We start from the raw sequence: 16,366 nt of genomic DNA, 5'->3' as shown, positions 1-16,366 counted from the left end.
GTGGAGAAAAATCAGAGAGGCTAATAACATCCAATGTTTCAGCTCAGTAAGAGCCCCACACAGCTACCCCAGCAGAAGGAACTTTTAGCTGTATCTCTTTCAAAAGTCTCATGAAGCTATGCACTGCAGAGGAGGATGTAAACTGCACACTAAAATAACTGTTCTCAGCTCTGCATGCATGTTTATAATGAAACATCTGCAGCTCTTCCACAAATCTCTAAATATTTTTCAATTATCACATCTTAAAGATTTGAATCAGTCCTAATGAGTTGGCACAATATCATATTACTAGAAATTTTACATTGTACACTAAAACCCTAAGAAAAGAATTCAAACCAAGCGGGGGGAAAAAAAAATCCCTCCATCTGCCATTGTAGAAACAAACCCACAAATACCTCAAAGCGTAGTATCAGCTACGGTGTAGGCTTCAATTCAGTGAATGTGTGAAAGCAAAGAATAGCACTAAACTTCTCTACAGAAAGTTGGGAATAAAGATTATATGGGAATATTGTTTCTCTCTTTATCCAAAATGAGAAATGTACAAATCTAGCACATGAACTGGATGAATTTTAGTGCTGATGAACACTGACTACCTTGTGTGGTGCTCACTGGGTATTACAATACTCTCAAGGCATTTATTTAGGTCATTCAAGGCAGGAACACAGGTGAATATGTGCAACAGAACAGTCAGTGATGGTTTGCATATAAGCTAGTAATTGCCTCTGCATGATGGTTAACTTTCAAGCTAACTGCTTTTCACTTGTCTTGACTGGTACACACAAAATGGCAGAATCTGCTCTCACCATGTGTTATGTGAATGCTGTGACATTCAAGTATGGGCAAGTGAACAGTTAATTTGGACTGAACAGTAGTCTCATTGGGTTGTGCAAAACTCTCCCCTCCTCCAAACAATCCATCAAAACACAGAAACGGAAAATGAAAGTCAGTTCTCTCAAACCAGAGTCGGTAAGGATTGCTCGAGCAGGGCTCAAGTGCCTGGGCACATCCACCTCAAAGCTGTGGCTGATCTGGGGTCCCGTCACAGTCCTATTAGCTCATAGTAATATTGTTCTGTGTAAAAGTAACCATTTTACTCTCGAGACCGATTTACTGGGGAAGGGAGAGAGTTAAGTGATGAGAGGAGAGAGCCCCATCACAGACGCTTGTGGTTTGTTTCAGTCAGGGTAACATCCTCTCTTACTCCACTTATTATGTAACAAGGTTCAAATGGAGTAGCATGGAATATTTTCATAACAACTTGGATTTTTAAGTGAGGAACACGTGCTACACAAAATTAAAGCAGGACACCAAGAAGATTAAGTGCTTAGAGAAGGGGAGGGGGTGGCAGGGGAACTGCAGCTTTCAAGGAAAAAGGAGAGAAGCCAGCATGAAAAACAGACAGGCTAAGAGGACAGATCTGTGCTCCTGAAATGCTTATTACCATTTGAGAGAGATGACAGCAAACAGGAAAAAAACCATGAAAAAAACAAAGCGAAGCTCATGAACAAGCTGAGAAACATCTCCCCCGATATCTAGGTAATGACAGAAACACACTGCCACAGGAGAGAAGTATCAAAGATGAACTGGACTATTTCTTTTGAGGTGACTAACATGACATGATTTCTTCAGAGCGACTTTTTTCCACAGCCAAGAGCAGTACAATTGCAGAGCCAGCTCCTACTCATGCCAAACTGACAGAGCCAGGAAGTACAAAAGGCACCATCAATATGCACCACCAACGTACACCAGCAAAATGCCGGCCACCGTTCAGCAAACGAGAAACCCACGTGATAAAGAAGTGCACATTATGAAATATTCCCCCAAATCCTCCCAAATTGTGTGAAGTCCACAATGGAACTAGGGCCTAGCTAAACTCCTGACAACCTTTTTTTATATATATATATACTAGAGACAAACATCCTCCTCCAAACTGGAACAGGAAAATAAAGGCTGTTGACTGACCTGAATTTGGATGTCACTCTCAAAACAATCCTTTCACTTCCTCTGTGACAGGGTCAAGGTCAATGTCATAGAAGCACGGCCTCGTGGGCAGTCCTGGCATGGTGCTCATCTGTGGGAACAATAAAATGAAGTTATACTCCTGCACCTGTAAGCAGATAAATCACTCCACCCATGTAAACCTTAGATTAAGAGAAAGGCTGGATTGTTCATCACGGACTCAATCACAGATGTGATCTTCACCATGTTTTTTTTGTTTCTGTTAAATCAAGCTGGGTACTTTTTGGATTCATTTTTAAGTGTACACTTCTAAAAGACAGGAAAGAGACAATAAAAGCCACAAAATACAGGCTAGCCCAGCAAACAAAGAATAAACTCCTTAACAAAATGAAGACACTTTGGGACTTATTTGTTCCTCAGAATATTTATCCAGAACATTTATCCATTTATATCTACTGGGAAAAAAAAATCACACAGCAAAGGGCAAAGACATAATTGGCCAAATTCACCTGGTGATATGAATGTGTTGAACTCTGATCTCTGCCACAGAAAACCAGCATACAGGAGAAGAATTAATCACAACACTTTCATGACTGATTACTTAATGTAAGGAACAAATTGAAATAGTTGAACTGAACATACATGGATTACAGTTGAATCCTAATTTAGTAGTTATAATTAGCAGGTTAAGATATGAAGATAAAGCAACCCAATTATCTCAAAATGTGCATAATTAGGATCCTGATCTAGCATAAGACACCAGCATCTGCATACTTTTAAACATGTAAATAGTTTCATGGACTTAAATAACACAGTTAACTACAGCTCTGCTCACGCTACTTATCCTATTATTTACAACTGTCATTTTAGCAGCAATTAAAGACACACAGCTGACATGGAAATCTTGAGGTGCTGGTCCATGATAGCTTAAGCCACTTTAAATGAGAGGTACCCCAGCTTCTCCCTGCGTGCCTCCCCCCCCCCCCCACTTCAGGACTCCCCCCCTTCTCCCTCATGAAGGCGATAATCTGGAGAGCAGGTTCAGCAGAATAATGCTGGTTTTTGATCTGTTTCATCTTCTCCTTTTTCAGCATTTGAGCCAGGAGGGGCTTCCCCATCCCCAGTGCCAGCACTGGCACAGGGTAAAGGCTGTGACTGTGGGGCAGTTTTAAGGCAGGACCAGTTTGGATCAACCTGAACCACTTCGGATTCACACCCTAAGTCTTCCTAAGATGACAGTTAGAAGCCCTGAGTATCTCACCCTATTTCCACTAATTCAAGGCACTCTAAAAATAGCTTTTGGGCTTAAGAACTCCATAAACCCTTTCGATATCTTAACCTCAGAGGAAGACGATGGCCCTGATATATTAATACCCAGATTAAAGACATTACAATCTCTAGAAACAAACCTGGAGTTCATTTAGCTCAACTGTTTGTTGGTGTCCTGGTTTCGTGGGGATAAAATTATAGAATCACTTTTCTGTTACATTTTGTTTCAGTTTGTGGCCAGCTGGGGTCTGGTGATCAAGGCCATCAGCAGTGAAAGCCAGCCCAGCTGACCCAGGCTGGCCCACAGGTGTGTTCTATAACATTAATGTCACTATAAATGGGAAGGCTGCTGGGGATGGCTGGGAGTTCTCTTCTTCTTTCCCCTCCTTTGTTACTATCCCTGGAGTGACTTGCCACCACTCTAAGGGCAAAGTATAATTTTATGTCTTTTGTATTAGTATCGATATCAGTTTTTCTTATTTTATGAAATCTGTTTTATATTTCAACCCACGAGTCTCCCTCCTTTTCCCAATTCCCTTTCTTGGTCTGGGAGGGGAGACTGGGAGATAGAACAACTGGTTATTGTTTAGCCCTGGGTACAGGCTATATGGACACCGTTGGCTAAGAGCCTTTAAGCATTAAAACTTCTTTAATAGATGCTAGATTTTAAGGAACAAGATTTTAGCTGGGGTAAATCAGCAGAGCTTGTTAAAGCTGGGGGTTAATCTGACCCCATGAGGTAAGCTTGAACTGTGGCTCTGTATAAAAAAAAAAATCACGCTGGCTTGAGTACCAGAAACAGTCCAAACACAGTAACCTAAGGAAAGGGTCAGATTAGGGTATATATGTTTTCATGATGTGAGCTGAAACCCGGTGCTGAAAGGGGACAGTTTCACCCTGTGAGCCCCTAGGATGATTCCCCCTTGGAGCTGGCTCTGGCACTCATCTTACTGCAACCAACCTCATTCAACACACTGAACCGATGAAAATACACATTTTTGTGGCCAGGGTTGGTTGATGAATTAAATCTGCTTACTGCAGACCAGATCACCACCGGGCTCACTGCAGGGGAGCAGCCACAGCATGCCGTGGCCAGCCATCACCTCCCAGCAGACAGTGCAGGGCCAGGTGGGTTCTACCCTCTGTCCTCCCTAATTCCCCAAGGAAAAAGCACAGCTCAGCTACAGTGTTTTCTTTGGCCAAAGGCAAGCTCTAACAGGCTAATTGGCCTCAAAAGAGGAAAAATACATGACCACCATCCCAGCTGCTCCAGAGAGCCAGATTTACAGGCCCCACCGCGGGCTGGAGCAGGCTGTATTTCTTTATAAGTCAACCTGTTCTGCTGCATATTCAGTGACTGAGTTAGCATCTCCCTTATGCTTCAGCTTTGCTTCGAATGCTTGTGTAATGCTTCCATTGTGGGAATACAACCAAACTGTATGACCTCTCCACCATAGTCCCATTTACTCTGGAAAGCTCCGCTGCCATTTATGAGGTTAATCCCACGTTGGGAAGGGGGAAAGGAGCTCAGGGAGCTCAGTAGTAATGCAGCCATCGTCTTGCTTGAGATCTAGCTCTGAGAAAAAACAATGCAACGAGCTCTTGTAGTGGACTCAGTACATTTCCTCTCTTTTTAAATATAGTCCTTCCCGATCTTTTGTTACTGCACACAGCAGGATTAAAAGACAAAACTGTCAGTTTGCATTGACCAAACCCTGCCACTGATTGCATGACATCATTTTATTGGCTGACATTGTTTTGGCATCTTAGCTAAGTACTCAAACACCTTGTTACTATTCTTTATCCGTTGGCCACACTAGTTGGACTACTACATCATTAGGGTTACTGATTTATTTTCTGTCTCAGATTCATCCCAGTTTCTGAGTTAACACTTGACAAGAAACTGCCTTAATGAATTACATCTCACTGGGAGGGGAATGAACAAATTGCCAAAGACAACTTTCTGGTTACTCTGTGTAAGGCAGTTTTACATCCGAAAGTAAACTCCCAAATTCCACGTTCCTGATTTTTTTTTTTCTTTTTTGAATGTATCTGCAAGCTTGGCTAGTCTTCATTTTCCCAGTATAACAAAAACAAGAATCAGTTTAGGGGAGTTTTTCCTTATTTTTTTTTTAAAGAAATGTTAAGAAAAAAAGACCTACATGTGTGTTTTGGGTTTGTTTTTTTTCATAGGCCCAGTTCTACACTGGTGTAACTCCACTGTATTAACTAATGGAAATCTACTACATCTATAAAATGTGAATATCAAATCAGTTTATTACCAGTTCAGGGAATACAACTATTCTCATATTGAAAATTTAAGTCGACAAAAGGGAATGAGTTCATCTGAATTAAAATTACTGCTGCGTAAAATGAAGTACAAGGCAAAAAAACCCCACAGAGGAAACGCTTTGGGACGAATACCTATGTGAATTACAGAACGAAAATAAAATATGTCCTGTCATTTTCCCCATGGCCCAGACTTCCAATCAGGCAAAGCCCATAGATTTACGATCATTTCTCTCCGCTCTCATTATTTGGACACACAGAGGTAACATGCAGCAGAATCTACTCCTTTTTCATTACTTCAAGGTCAAAAGGAGAAGATGGCTGGCTGGCTGAGAGATTACTACCGATTATTTCCTCTCCAGCCCTCCATTTCTTTCCTGCAGCCAAAAAGGCAGGAGAAAAAAAGAGGGCTCAGTCTACTGTGAGGCTGAATCAAGGCTCCAGCTGACTGGCTTTCCACATGTCTGTGTGCTCAGAATGATCCTCTTCCCTCTCACTGTTTTCCACGATGCTAAATGAAGGTGGTAACAAGCGAGTTCACAGGCTGGCCTTAACCCCAGCAGGCATGACCCAGAAGCATCCCTCTCCCTGCCCTAAGTAACTGGACGATAGATTTTTGCGCATGCAGGGGGGATGCTAACCTGCCCCCCCAGCTGCAGCACATACCCTACCTGCATGGCAACTGGCAGACTATCTCTATCTCTCCAAGGCTTTCTGAGATAACTACTTACTAAAATTACCTCACTTCTAAAACTTGAAAAAAGGAGAATGAACAATGAAAGAGAAAATATGCCAAAACTATAAATCACTTTGGTAATTAGCAAGTATGTACAGCATGAAAAAAAATCACATAAATTTACAGTCATACAGCAGCTTGCCAGGCTTCTCGTACAAGAAACACCCTCTACACATTGCATGGAGATCAGCAGAACTCTCCACTTTAATATAACAACATTTGGGTTATAGATTGGTAGCTACACAACATCACACAGTGTGGCTGTGAGAAAAGAGCAGGGTAAAAAGCAGTGAATGACAACACATTATCCACTTAAGACCACAAGCTGAATTTAGGTAGCCAAAATTACTAGTACTTAATTTGACCAAAACTGTTGCTACCACACTTCCCTTGGGAGAAGGAATATATAAGGCATAAACTCTGCACCTTAAGACTTAATACAATTCATATGAATGCTTTGCACAGGGGAGAAAAAAAAAGATTTTATGAAGAAATCAGCCAGCTGCTACCCAAAATATATCATGAACAGGAACTAGTTTTGTAAGAACTCACTGGAATCAACCAATCAACCATTTTCTTCGCAAACTGTGCAAATGCCTACACGTTCATGACAGCAAATCAACTGCAGAAAGAAAATGTGAAAAATACAATGCCTATTTATTACTATGGCACTCATGTTTAGGAGGCAAAAGCGGTAAGTCTTACAGTCAGCTATCCCGAGGATCATTTATGCTCCTTGAAATGCACAACCGGTGGAAGATAAAATACTATTTTAGTTAAGAAAGCTTGAAGGTTAGGTGTTATTTATACTAGGCATTTAGCATCTTCCAGAAGTTTACTTACATGACTAAACAAAAAAACCACAAGGAGCTTCCTTACAAAAGGAGGATGCCAGTCATTTTTAAGGAAGCTATATGAAAGTGCTGTTCCACACCCTCTCCAAGCACACATCCACTGTCACTGCAAAAGTGACTGAGTTGGGCTTCACTGGAGTTTCATTTAAATTACAGTTACATGTTGGCTTGTAATATTAGTTAGCCATGAGGTCTATGTAACATTTGCACAGTCAAGCACTGACTGCTAGCCAGGTTTTTTACAGTCCCAAGAGGAACTATTGTGCTTAGCTTCCTTTTTTATCATACAAATGCCTATCAGTGGTTGACATATCCTGCCTTTTACTTCAAGCGTGTATCCATACATACATATGTGTGTGTGTATATATACATATCACTCATATATATATATATATATGAAAAATCCTTACAGGACCTGAGATCACCTTAACTGGGTTAGCACAATGGGATGATTTGCAAAATAGACGGTCCTGAGGACTACATCCAACTCATGTTTAGCGTCTTTTTCACCTATAAGACAAGATGTGTCTGTTTTACAGGGACAGTATGGTTTCTAAATAGACAAAGAAAACCAGGGGAACCTGTACTTACACAAAGCAGGGAAAACGGACGAGTAGAAGATACCAAAAAAAAAAATCAGCAAACAGCTTATTGAGGAAGCCTCCATATTCAGTGGCTTATGGAGTTAATGTTGCATTTGACAAGAAGTGCAAGTAATTCACATTATCGAATTGTATCCTTTTGTTAATTAAACAATTTAAGGCAATCCACAAGCATTTCAAACTTGAAATACTGCAGAAAGCAGATGTTGTTTCTCAAGAGAATTTGGCATACACGTGACTGTGGATAACTCCTCAATAAAATTTGACAGAGTGAATTGCACATACCATACTCCCTCAGCAAGAAACAATACAAGAGGAAACTCAAGAAGAGCGCTATAAACTTGCATGCATTGTGTTCCAACGTGCCAGAATGTGTTGGAATCATGAGGCGTGGCACGAAGGAGCTGCACGTCAGGGTTTCAATAATGTTTCCTAGTGTGAGTTAGAGCTCTGAAAGCAGATCCACTACCAGAAATTTGCTCCCTTGCAGTGCATCTGTCAGTCTCAGCACCTCCAAAGCTGAAAGGCAGAGCGTCCGTCCCTTCTTCTGAAGAAATCCTTTCAGGTCTCCAACCTTGCCTGCCTTTAGGTGCTCTTTATCTCCAGTGGCAGATTACTCCCGCTGACACCTGTGGTGCTGGCCACGCACTGGAAGCTGGCACCAGGGGAACGGCAATCCATGGGGTGGGAGAGAGAGATGAACAGTCACCTCACTGCACTGCATGACTGGAGAGGTGAGTGCAGATGTTATTACCGGATGCCTTAAGGTCCCTGCACTCTCCGTTTTAAACCTATACTCAGAAATTTTTCATGAGACTATCCATGCAATGAGGGTAGCAGGTAGGACTACAGCACTCTGAAGCATGTGACTCTGCAAACACTTCCAGTGGGTGGCCACTTATTTCATCTTCAAAGTGGACTGTCCTACACTACACAGAGGCACCCGGTGTGCACTGAAGAGGGAAGCTAGTGCACAAAAATTAGGCAGGATCTCCAGGATCAGCTCGTAGTTCGTTCCACAGAACCGGAAAATTCCCCCACTCTGTGGAGGTGCACAGTTCCATCGCTTCAGAAGCAGCTCATGTTTTGAACAAGAGAAGAAAAAAATTCAGATGAAAATGACAGAAAAGAATAATTAAGAGAACAGTATTGTTTTTCAACAGAATGAAATGGCCAAAACAAAAGATGCACAATTTAGTCTACACACATGTATTATAGAGAGGAACAACACCATACCAATGACTGAACTGATGCTCAAGTGATCTTTCACCACCTCTTAAGAGCAAACAGACCTCAAACTCTCACATTAGGAAAAGCAGATGCACAATGGAACCAAGTTGGGGCTTCCTTGGAAAACTATCAACCTTTAAAAACAAACTAAGAAATTCAGCCTTCGAAATGGCAATAATTTCTAAAGATCTACTTTAATAGCTACATAATGCTTAAGAAAATATTATCTCATTATTTTTCATTGCCTGAAAATAACAAGGATTTCTAAAAGCAGCTAAGCAATGGTCTCTTTAGCCAGTGTTTAAATAATGGTTTACTTGTAAGTTTTAATGAAAATTTGCCAAACTTGATGCTAGTCAGAGGAGGTAGGGAGAGTGAAGATCTATTTCCTTCTTGGGAAAACTTTAATAAAAAAGGAACTTGTTGCAATGTATAAGAACAATCACAGCAATAAACTCAAAACATTAGCAGCTTTCAAAACTATCAAAATAATGTTTGCAAAGGTGTTGATGCTACCCTGACATATGCTGTAGTATTCCTTGCAATAAATGGCTCTGTTTCACTGGCACGCTGACTGATATCAGGTGCAGAAGTCCATCTGGCATCAATTATTCTCTTATCATTGTCTCTGACTTTAACATTTCCACATTCTTGGCAATTGTTTGATTTTGTGAAAGGATTTACAAGAACAAAATGCATGGACATGGCTCTTCTGCTATCAGCATCTGGATGAAGTTATAAAAGTACTGAATATGGATTATACAATCCTAATTGACCTTGCTGCCAGGTGCTCAAGTGAGGTAGAAGTAGCTTGCACCCTGTTACATTCTCTGAGGAATTACCAGGACCCTACAATATACTCATCTTGAGCGGAAATAGTCTGAATCCAAAAGCGATCTCCTGGGCACCCTAAGGAAGAAAACAAAACCCACACAACAGTCCAGTACAGGTTTTGGAGAAACCTGTGGGTGCATATCCCAAAGGAAGCCGAGGACGAGAGGAATCAGTCAATGCTTGGTTGCCAAGTTGTTGGTAAACGGGTCAGTGTAATACACTGCAACTCAAATGTTGCTGTTAGTTACATGCTGAAGCACCGAAGACCCAGAACCGGCATTTTGCTAGTTATTAAATGAAATATTTAGGCATAGATGTAATCTGTAAAACAATGAGCAATTTCCCTGATTAAGTAAAACATTTGTGACTCACATAAATGACTGCAGTTCCTCTCAGCACATTTGTTTCAACTCATTTTCATCTTAGAATTTATAAAACCATACTTGAAGCAGAAGAAAATGATCCCCCTAATAACAGCACAATGGGATCAATATTTTAAATTTTACTCTAAAAATATCTCTCTCTCTCTCAGGTAGCATGTTAGATGGTGTTAGTTCAGTGTACTGTTTTTTCATACCATCCATAACACAGCATGGTGTTTCACAGGGTATTCAGAGCTGTTTTCTGCCTTAGATAAGTTAACTGATAAAATACTACAAAAATGAAAGCTACGAAAACCAAGCCCCAGAAAACCAAACAATCCCCCCTCAAAACCCTAAAACAATTAACCACGGAGGACATAAAGGGGGAGAGAAAAAACAGGGCTACAAATTCCAGGCGACTTGTTCCAAAACACCTCCCTCCATCCCAGCCCACTCAAATCCATTTCCAGGAGTAATTGCTCCCTTGGCCAAGGCCTACATCCTGATTTTGCCTTCCCCCTTGGGCTTTTGACAGAATCCCTGGCAGAGGATTCTCGCTCACTGACTCTTGTACAAAATCACCTCCTCAGCCAGAAAAACTCCTTCCCTCCAGCTCACTCCTGATCTCAGAGGCTCCCAGGTCTGTTCCCATTCTTGACGAGCATCCAATAGATCAGACAGTGCTGGAAACACATGTCTGAGGGAATAAATTGGGAGGATAAGGCGTTTCTCTTATGTGCTGTTTCAGCAACAGGAATATCTGAAGTATCTGATGTTTGTGGGTACATAATCCTCCTGCTTTGTCCAGTGCTCGGGTCTCCTGGTGAGCAGGAGGTCTCCAAGCTGCACCAGCAGCTCAGGTTCTGCTGAAAGCAGAGCAAGTTTTGTGGTATTTGGGGAGGAGAGGTCTCGGGTCGACCCATCCCAAATGCCTTGCATTTGCTCGGTGACCAGGCACCCTCCATTTCCTCTACAACCTGTTTATTTTTTACTGATTGTTTCTCTAGAAGGACCATTCCTCAAACCCTGGGAGTAAGTCCCCACTTTGTGCTCTTGATTTTCACTACACCATTTTGTTTAAAAGCTTCATAACTTTCATACGAGACTTACCTTGCTGGTCAGACAGCCTGACATGTTAACACAGGAAAGCACAGAGCCTCAGTTCCAGCTCAGAAACTGGAGATGGTGGCAGCAGCAGACTATGTAAAGCAAATATGCGTGCTCAACATGCAACAAACTTTATCCTTCCCAGTAAGCCACAGTAAGAAGAGCATCAGGAGCATCATCCAGCCATTTTAATGACAAATTACAACACGGAGAAATCCCTAAGAATGTATAACTATGGTGAATAAAACTACATTTAACTGCAGCCATACTAGCCATCTTGGTTACAATTAACTAGATCCACTGACATATGAGTAAGTAAAGTTCCCTAAGAAACACCGTATCAGGCAAAGATGATGTGTGTGTGTATATATATATCTATATGGGAAGAACTGCTTCTAGAGAAAGTAAAGGGATTATAGCAGAGGACCACTTAAAATTAATTCTTTTTAATTGTTAAATCACCAGACTAGCTTGGTCTCATTACATGATTTAAACTAAGTGCCAGTGGTGACCTTTATAATACCAAAGGGTGTGAGAATTTTGGAAAACACCTGAAACAACTGGAGTTGAAAAAACTGGAAGAGGTGACTATACTTTGCTAATCCCATCTGAGTAGACACAATGTAGTTTTCAGTAATGGGAAACAATAAAACCTAGGATATACATTTCACAGGTGCAGTTCAACTTTCCGGTCCCTAGTTATCATGGGAGATGTCAGAAATAAGAGCCTGGGGGCTTGTCTCCAAAGAATGATCGACTGTGGTGGGCATCAACAGCATAAATTACTATCACTATACCATCATCATATATCAACCCTGACATGTCAGCATCTCTAATCTCATTAGTTCAAGTTGCTAGATCTACTTTCTCAAGTCACTTGTTGCTTGGATAACAACTGAAATTATTTGGCTCCTTTGTAGCCCTTAACACACATTATTTTGTGACAAACTGAAGCAAACATGAAATAGACAATTACAAACAAGCACCTTACATTATAATTCTGGATGTGGCTGCTTTCTAACCACATGCAATTTTGTCCCATCTCTCAAATTACTGTTTCGATATGCTAAGTCAATGTTATCTTAGCTGCACTGAAGAATTCAAAAACTTTTCCTTTCCATTTGTTCCTAACCCAGAAGATTCAGAATGGATCCAGTTTGGCTGGACATGAGGATGCCAAATTGTTAAGCTGTCTGTGTAAATCCAATATTCTCAGTCACAAGTCCATTGCAGACCTCTAGCAGTACATATTATTCAATACAGTGTGTCCTCTAAAATGATCTCAGAATGTACTGCGGTTCCCTTTGACAAGGAAGCAAATAAAAAATGAAGGATATTACTTAGATCAGCAATTTTCACCCTATAGTCTATCAACCCATTATTTTAAGAGGTCTCCAAAAGGCTGCTAAGAAAGTGAGCCTTGAATAACCTGTGCTCGAGCTCACACTTCTCCTGGAAAACGGAGGAGCATGGAAATGCTTTGAAAAAGGCTGAAAGCCACTGACTTGTGATGCACTAGTGCCTTCAGAAGAGTCATCTTCTTTGCAAGTTTTCTGAACTGCACTAATAGCTGTAAGAAGAAAGGAAAAAATTCTAGCCATGAATGTGTGACTTAACAATATTATTGCATTATTGATTTTCAAAATTTCTCTATGGAGATACCAAAACCCCTAATTTCTGTTCACTGAGAGAGAACCATGAGTTAACAAGCTGTCAAATAGTTTTATTTTTTAAAGGAAACCAGAAAAAAAATCTATTAACTTACGGAGGGCACAATCTTTATCCTACAAACGTGTATCCTTACAAAATACAATAAAGATTTATATTTTCATAAATAAAATTATTTTCAAAGTACTTACAAATATGAACTAAATACATTAGGTACATCTGGGAAATAAATGAAATAAGATCTCCATTTTAAAATGTGAGTGAGATAGGAGGCAGAAAAGGTTAAATGATTTGCCAAAAGGAGCTGAGGTGCTGCCAGGGGAATGGAACTTGAAATTGGTAACTCTGACTCTCATCTTATTCTCATATAACTGAAACTCAAAAATAACTATGCTAAATAGTTACATTGCATGAAACAGCTGTTTCTATTACATAATGAATTATTTGCATCAGTATTTTTTAATGAAATATTACTTCCTCCATTTCTCACACTTTGCTCTGAAGTACTCAATATGAACTTGCAGTAAGTCACTTTTCTAACCACAGTTTCTGCAATATAACAAAGGATAACAATATATTTGTACAAACAACAAAAATGTTGTTAAACTGTCCAATTAAAAGCAACCATATTTGGAGACACAATTTTTTTCAGTCTGAAAAACAAACCGACCCCCAAACAGATGTTCCGTGGGTGGCATTCAGTATTTTTCCCAAATGAAGCACATGAAAGGAAAAAAAAAGTGGAATGTAATAATGAATTTCTGCATCCCAACTCAAAACAAGTCAACACAACTCTTTTTTGTGTTTTGACAAACATCTAGTACAGGAATGATCTATGGCAACTTCTTTGCAAGCATTAAAAATGTGTAAAAAAATGCCATAGAAAGTTTATTTGTGCACATATAGGGTAAATTATAAAAAGACTAAAATAAAAAGTTAACACAGAAATGAAAATCCAGTTAGAATGTAACGTCTTCAATGCCAAAGTGAACAAACTAGCAGACAAAGCCATAAGATTTATTTACTCTTATGGTATAGCCCCCCCAGCTCCTCCTAACCAAAACAAGGCCAGGCTGCAATGAACTTTCATTTGTGGTGAACAAACCATTTACAACTCCACTGCTCAGCCAAAGGCATAACAAACACAACCTGCAACACATCCATAAGGTTCAGCCTGCCTCCTCCCCTCCTGGTGACCCCATGAAGGAAGGCCCCCCGTGATGGCACACTGACCTCGCCTGAAGAGCTACAATGCCCCAGCAGCGTGTCGCTACCCACCTGCCTGGGCATCGCTCTTGGAGAGAGGCTGCTGGTGAGCAAGAGCGCTTTCCCCTGGGCACAGCCATAGATTGTGCTGCCGTCTCATCATCAGCATCCCCCTCAGCAGTTAGGATTTTTGTAGCTATTCTTGTTGGAAAATTACCTGTTGTTTATTTGAAGGAAAACTCTGCTTTATCTTTGCTTCTGCATTACGTTTCTCCTTTGTCGGACTGCTTAAATACTGTCTGTGAAGCTATTTTGAAATGGATTTTTTTGTGAAAGTTATTAAGAAAGTTATTTTTTAATTTTTCCCAGAGAAAAGTGAAGAGACAAAGAGCTTCGCAAACCTAGGGGGAGCTGATTTGTGCTATCACAAACATGCCTTGATCTCATTCTGGACAGATTACCTGCAGAGCACTTGGTTTCCATGTCTATCTACTGCATCACATCTTTACTACAGGTGCCAAACACAATGTCATTTATGCTCTACTACAAACTGGATCAGAGCTTTACAGTCAGCATGGTTCATTCAGGATCTCCGGCACAAAAGCAAATCTGACAAATGCAGTGCCAGCAGCACGACGCTGTTTCTCTCTGGTGCACACGAGAAAGGCTTTACTCTACTCCCTGTGTGCCACTGCACGTTCTCTCTCCCTTGCGCTCCTGTTGCTTTGCTTCAACTGTGCGTGAGCTGCAGGACAGTGCAGAGGACAAGCCTGGCCACAACTGAGAAATACAGGAATGGGAAAAAGTTGTTAAAGGCTGAGGAAAGTGGGAAGTATCTGTATCTACTTTGCTGTGTTTGTTTCTGAAACATCATCTTTTATCTTCATTTGATTTAGTCAAATAACAAAAGCTCCTAGTGACTCGCTTTCTACATGTACAGAGCAGCAGGGCATTGTGTAACGTGGCAAACTGGTGCAGTGCAGTCAATTAATACAGAAGTCACATACTTTAAATCAGGCAGAAGGCAGGCAGGGAGCGTGCAGTATCACGTCAGAGCGAATGCGCCTTGTCCCAGGGTATTGTCTCCCATAGGGGCTGGTGCCAGATGCTTTTATGGAGAAAAGCTAAAACTATGGATGTTGACAAAGCAATCTCTGTCCAACATTGGGAGCTGATAACTGAAGACTGGCCGAACTCTTGAACACCATGCTTTGCTGAGCACTTTTTCCAAACTACTTATGTATATTAATTACAACCCTGCATATTGTTGATGGCATAACCTTTTATAAATCTTGTTAAATTCTTGGCCTCAATGGCTTTCCTGTGTTAACAACTTCCACATTTTAATCACATGTGAGAAAGTATTTCCTTCTTTTATAGAGGTATTAATATAGATGCCTGGCAACGTCTCTTCACAGACCAAAGAAATTTTTCAAAGAAATATTGGTTTCCAGGCAGTACAGAGACAGCTTCAGATAACCTCTAAATTCTGCGTAACAGCACAGGGACATAATACAGGTATAAATACAAGTCTACGAAATTCACAAGATTTCAGATGTTAGAGATACAAAATTTATAGGAACATGGCAACTTAAAATTCTTGTTTTTCTCAGTATTTCAAGTATTAGAAACACATTAATAAGTCAAGATTCTTAAAACTGTTTCTGTGTTAAAGAAACTGAGAATGATCTAATAAGCTTTAATTAAACTGAAACAAAATGGTCAAATTGCTAAAGAATATGAACCTATTACCAAATTGATTTGGGGATAATAGCAGAGCTCAGATAACAGCGGTTAGCTTTAAGCATACATTTTAAATCAGCAAGCTGACACAAAACACATCATATTGTGTGCAAGCTGATGTTTAAAACTAACCTCAGTACTCTGTTTTCAAAGGGGAATGCCTAAACATTAATGAGTGGCTGTATTATAGTCTCTGTAACATTCTTCTGCTTTTTAAGATTACTGTCTAGCTAGTTACCCACTAATTCAAATCTTAGCTGACAGAGATACTGTACGTGAATTTTCATCTTTGTGGGATCCAGGTTATAGTGCAGAAGTAACCTGGATTATGTACACCTAACAAATGCGATAACCTTCACAACTGAAAAAAATTCTCTTTCTTGTCAACAGTTTGGCGTTGCTCCTCCAGTTATAACTTCTGAGTTTCAACAAGCCAGCTGAGGTGGCTGCAACGTCATATGAATAAGGATCTTTACTTCTTTGTGGGTTTGCTGGGACTGCTGGGGG

At 40.5% G+C, this 16,366-nt stretch overlaps 1 protein-coding gene across 2 annotated transcripts in view; it reads right to left on the bottom strand.

Moving 5' to 3' along the window:
* MTHFD1L (methylenetetrahydrofolate dehydrogenase (NADP+ dependent) 1 like) overlaps positions 1-16,366 on the bottom strand; it is a 165,559-nt gene that overhangs the window by 4,291 nt on the left and 144,902 nt on the right. For both annotated transcript variants that reach the window (XM_068420859.1, XM_068420942.1), the window contains exon 27: positions 1,963-2,071. In XM_068420859.1, coding sequence (XP_068276960.1) covers positions 1,982-2,071 — 90 coding nt within the window. In that variant the 3' untranslated portion in view covers positions 1,963-1,981. The remainder of the gene's footprint in view (positions 1-1,962; positions 2,072-16,366) is intronic.

The sequence above is a fragment of the Nyctibius grandis genome, chromosome 1 (genome assembly GCF_013368605.1).
Source record: "Nyctibius grandis isolate bNycGra1 chromosome 1, bNycGra1.pri, whole genome shotgun sequence".
NCBI classification, from domain to species: Eukaryota; Metazoa; Chordata; class Aves; order Nyctibiiformes; family Nyctibiidae; genus Nyctibius; species Nyctibius grandis.
Note: the sequence above shows the minus strand (reverse complement) of the source record. Positions and strands in the feature narration are given on the sequence as shown.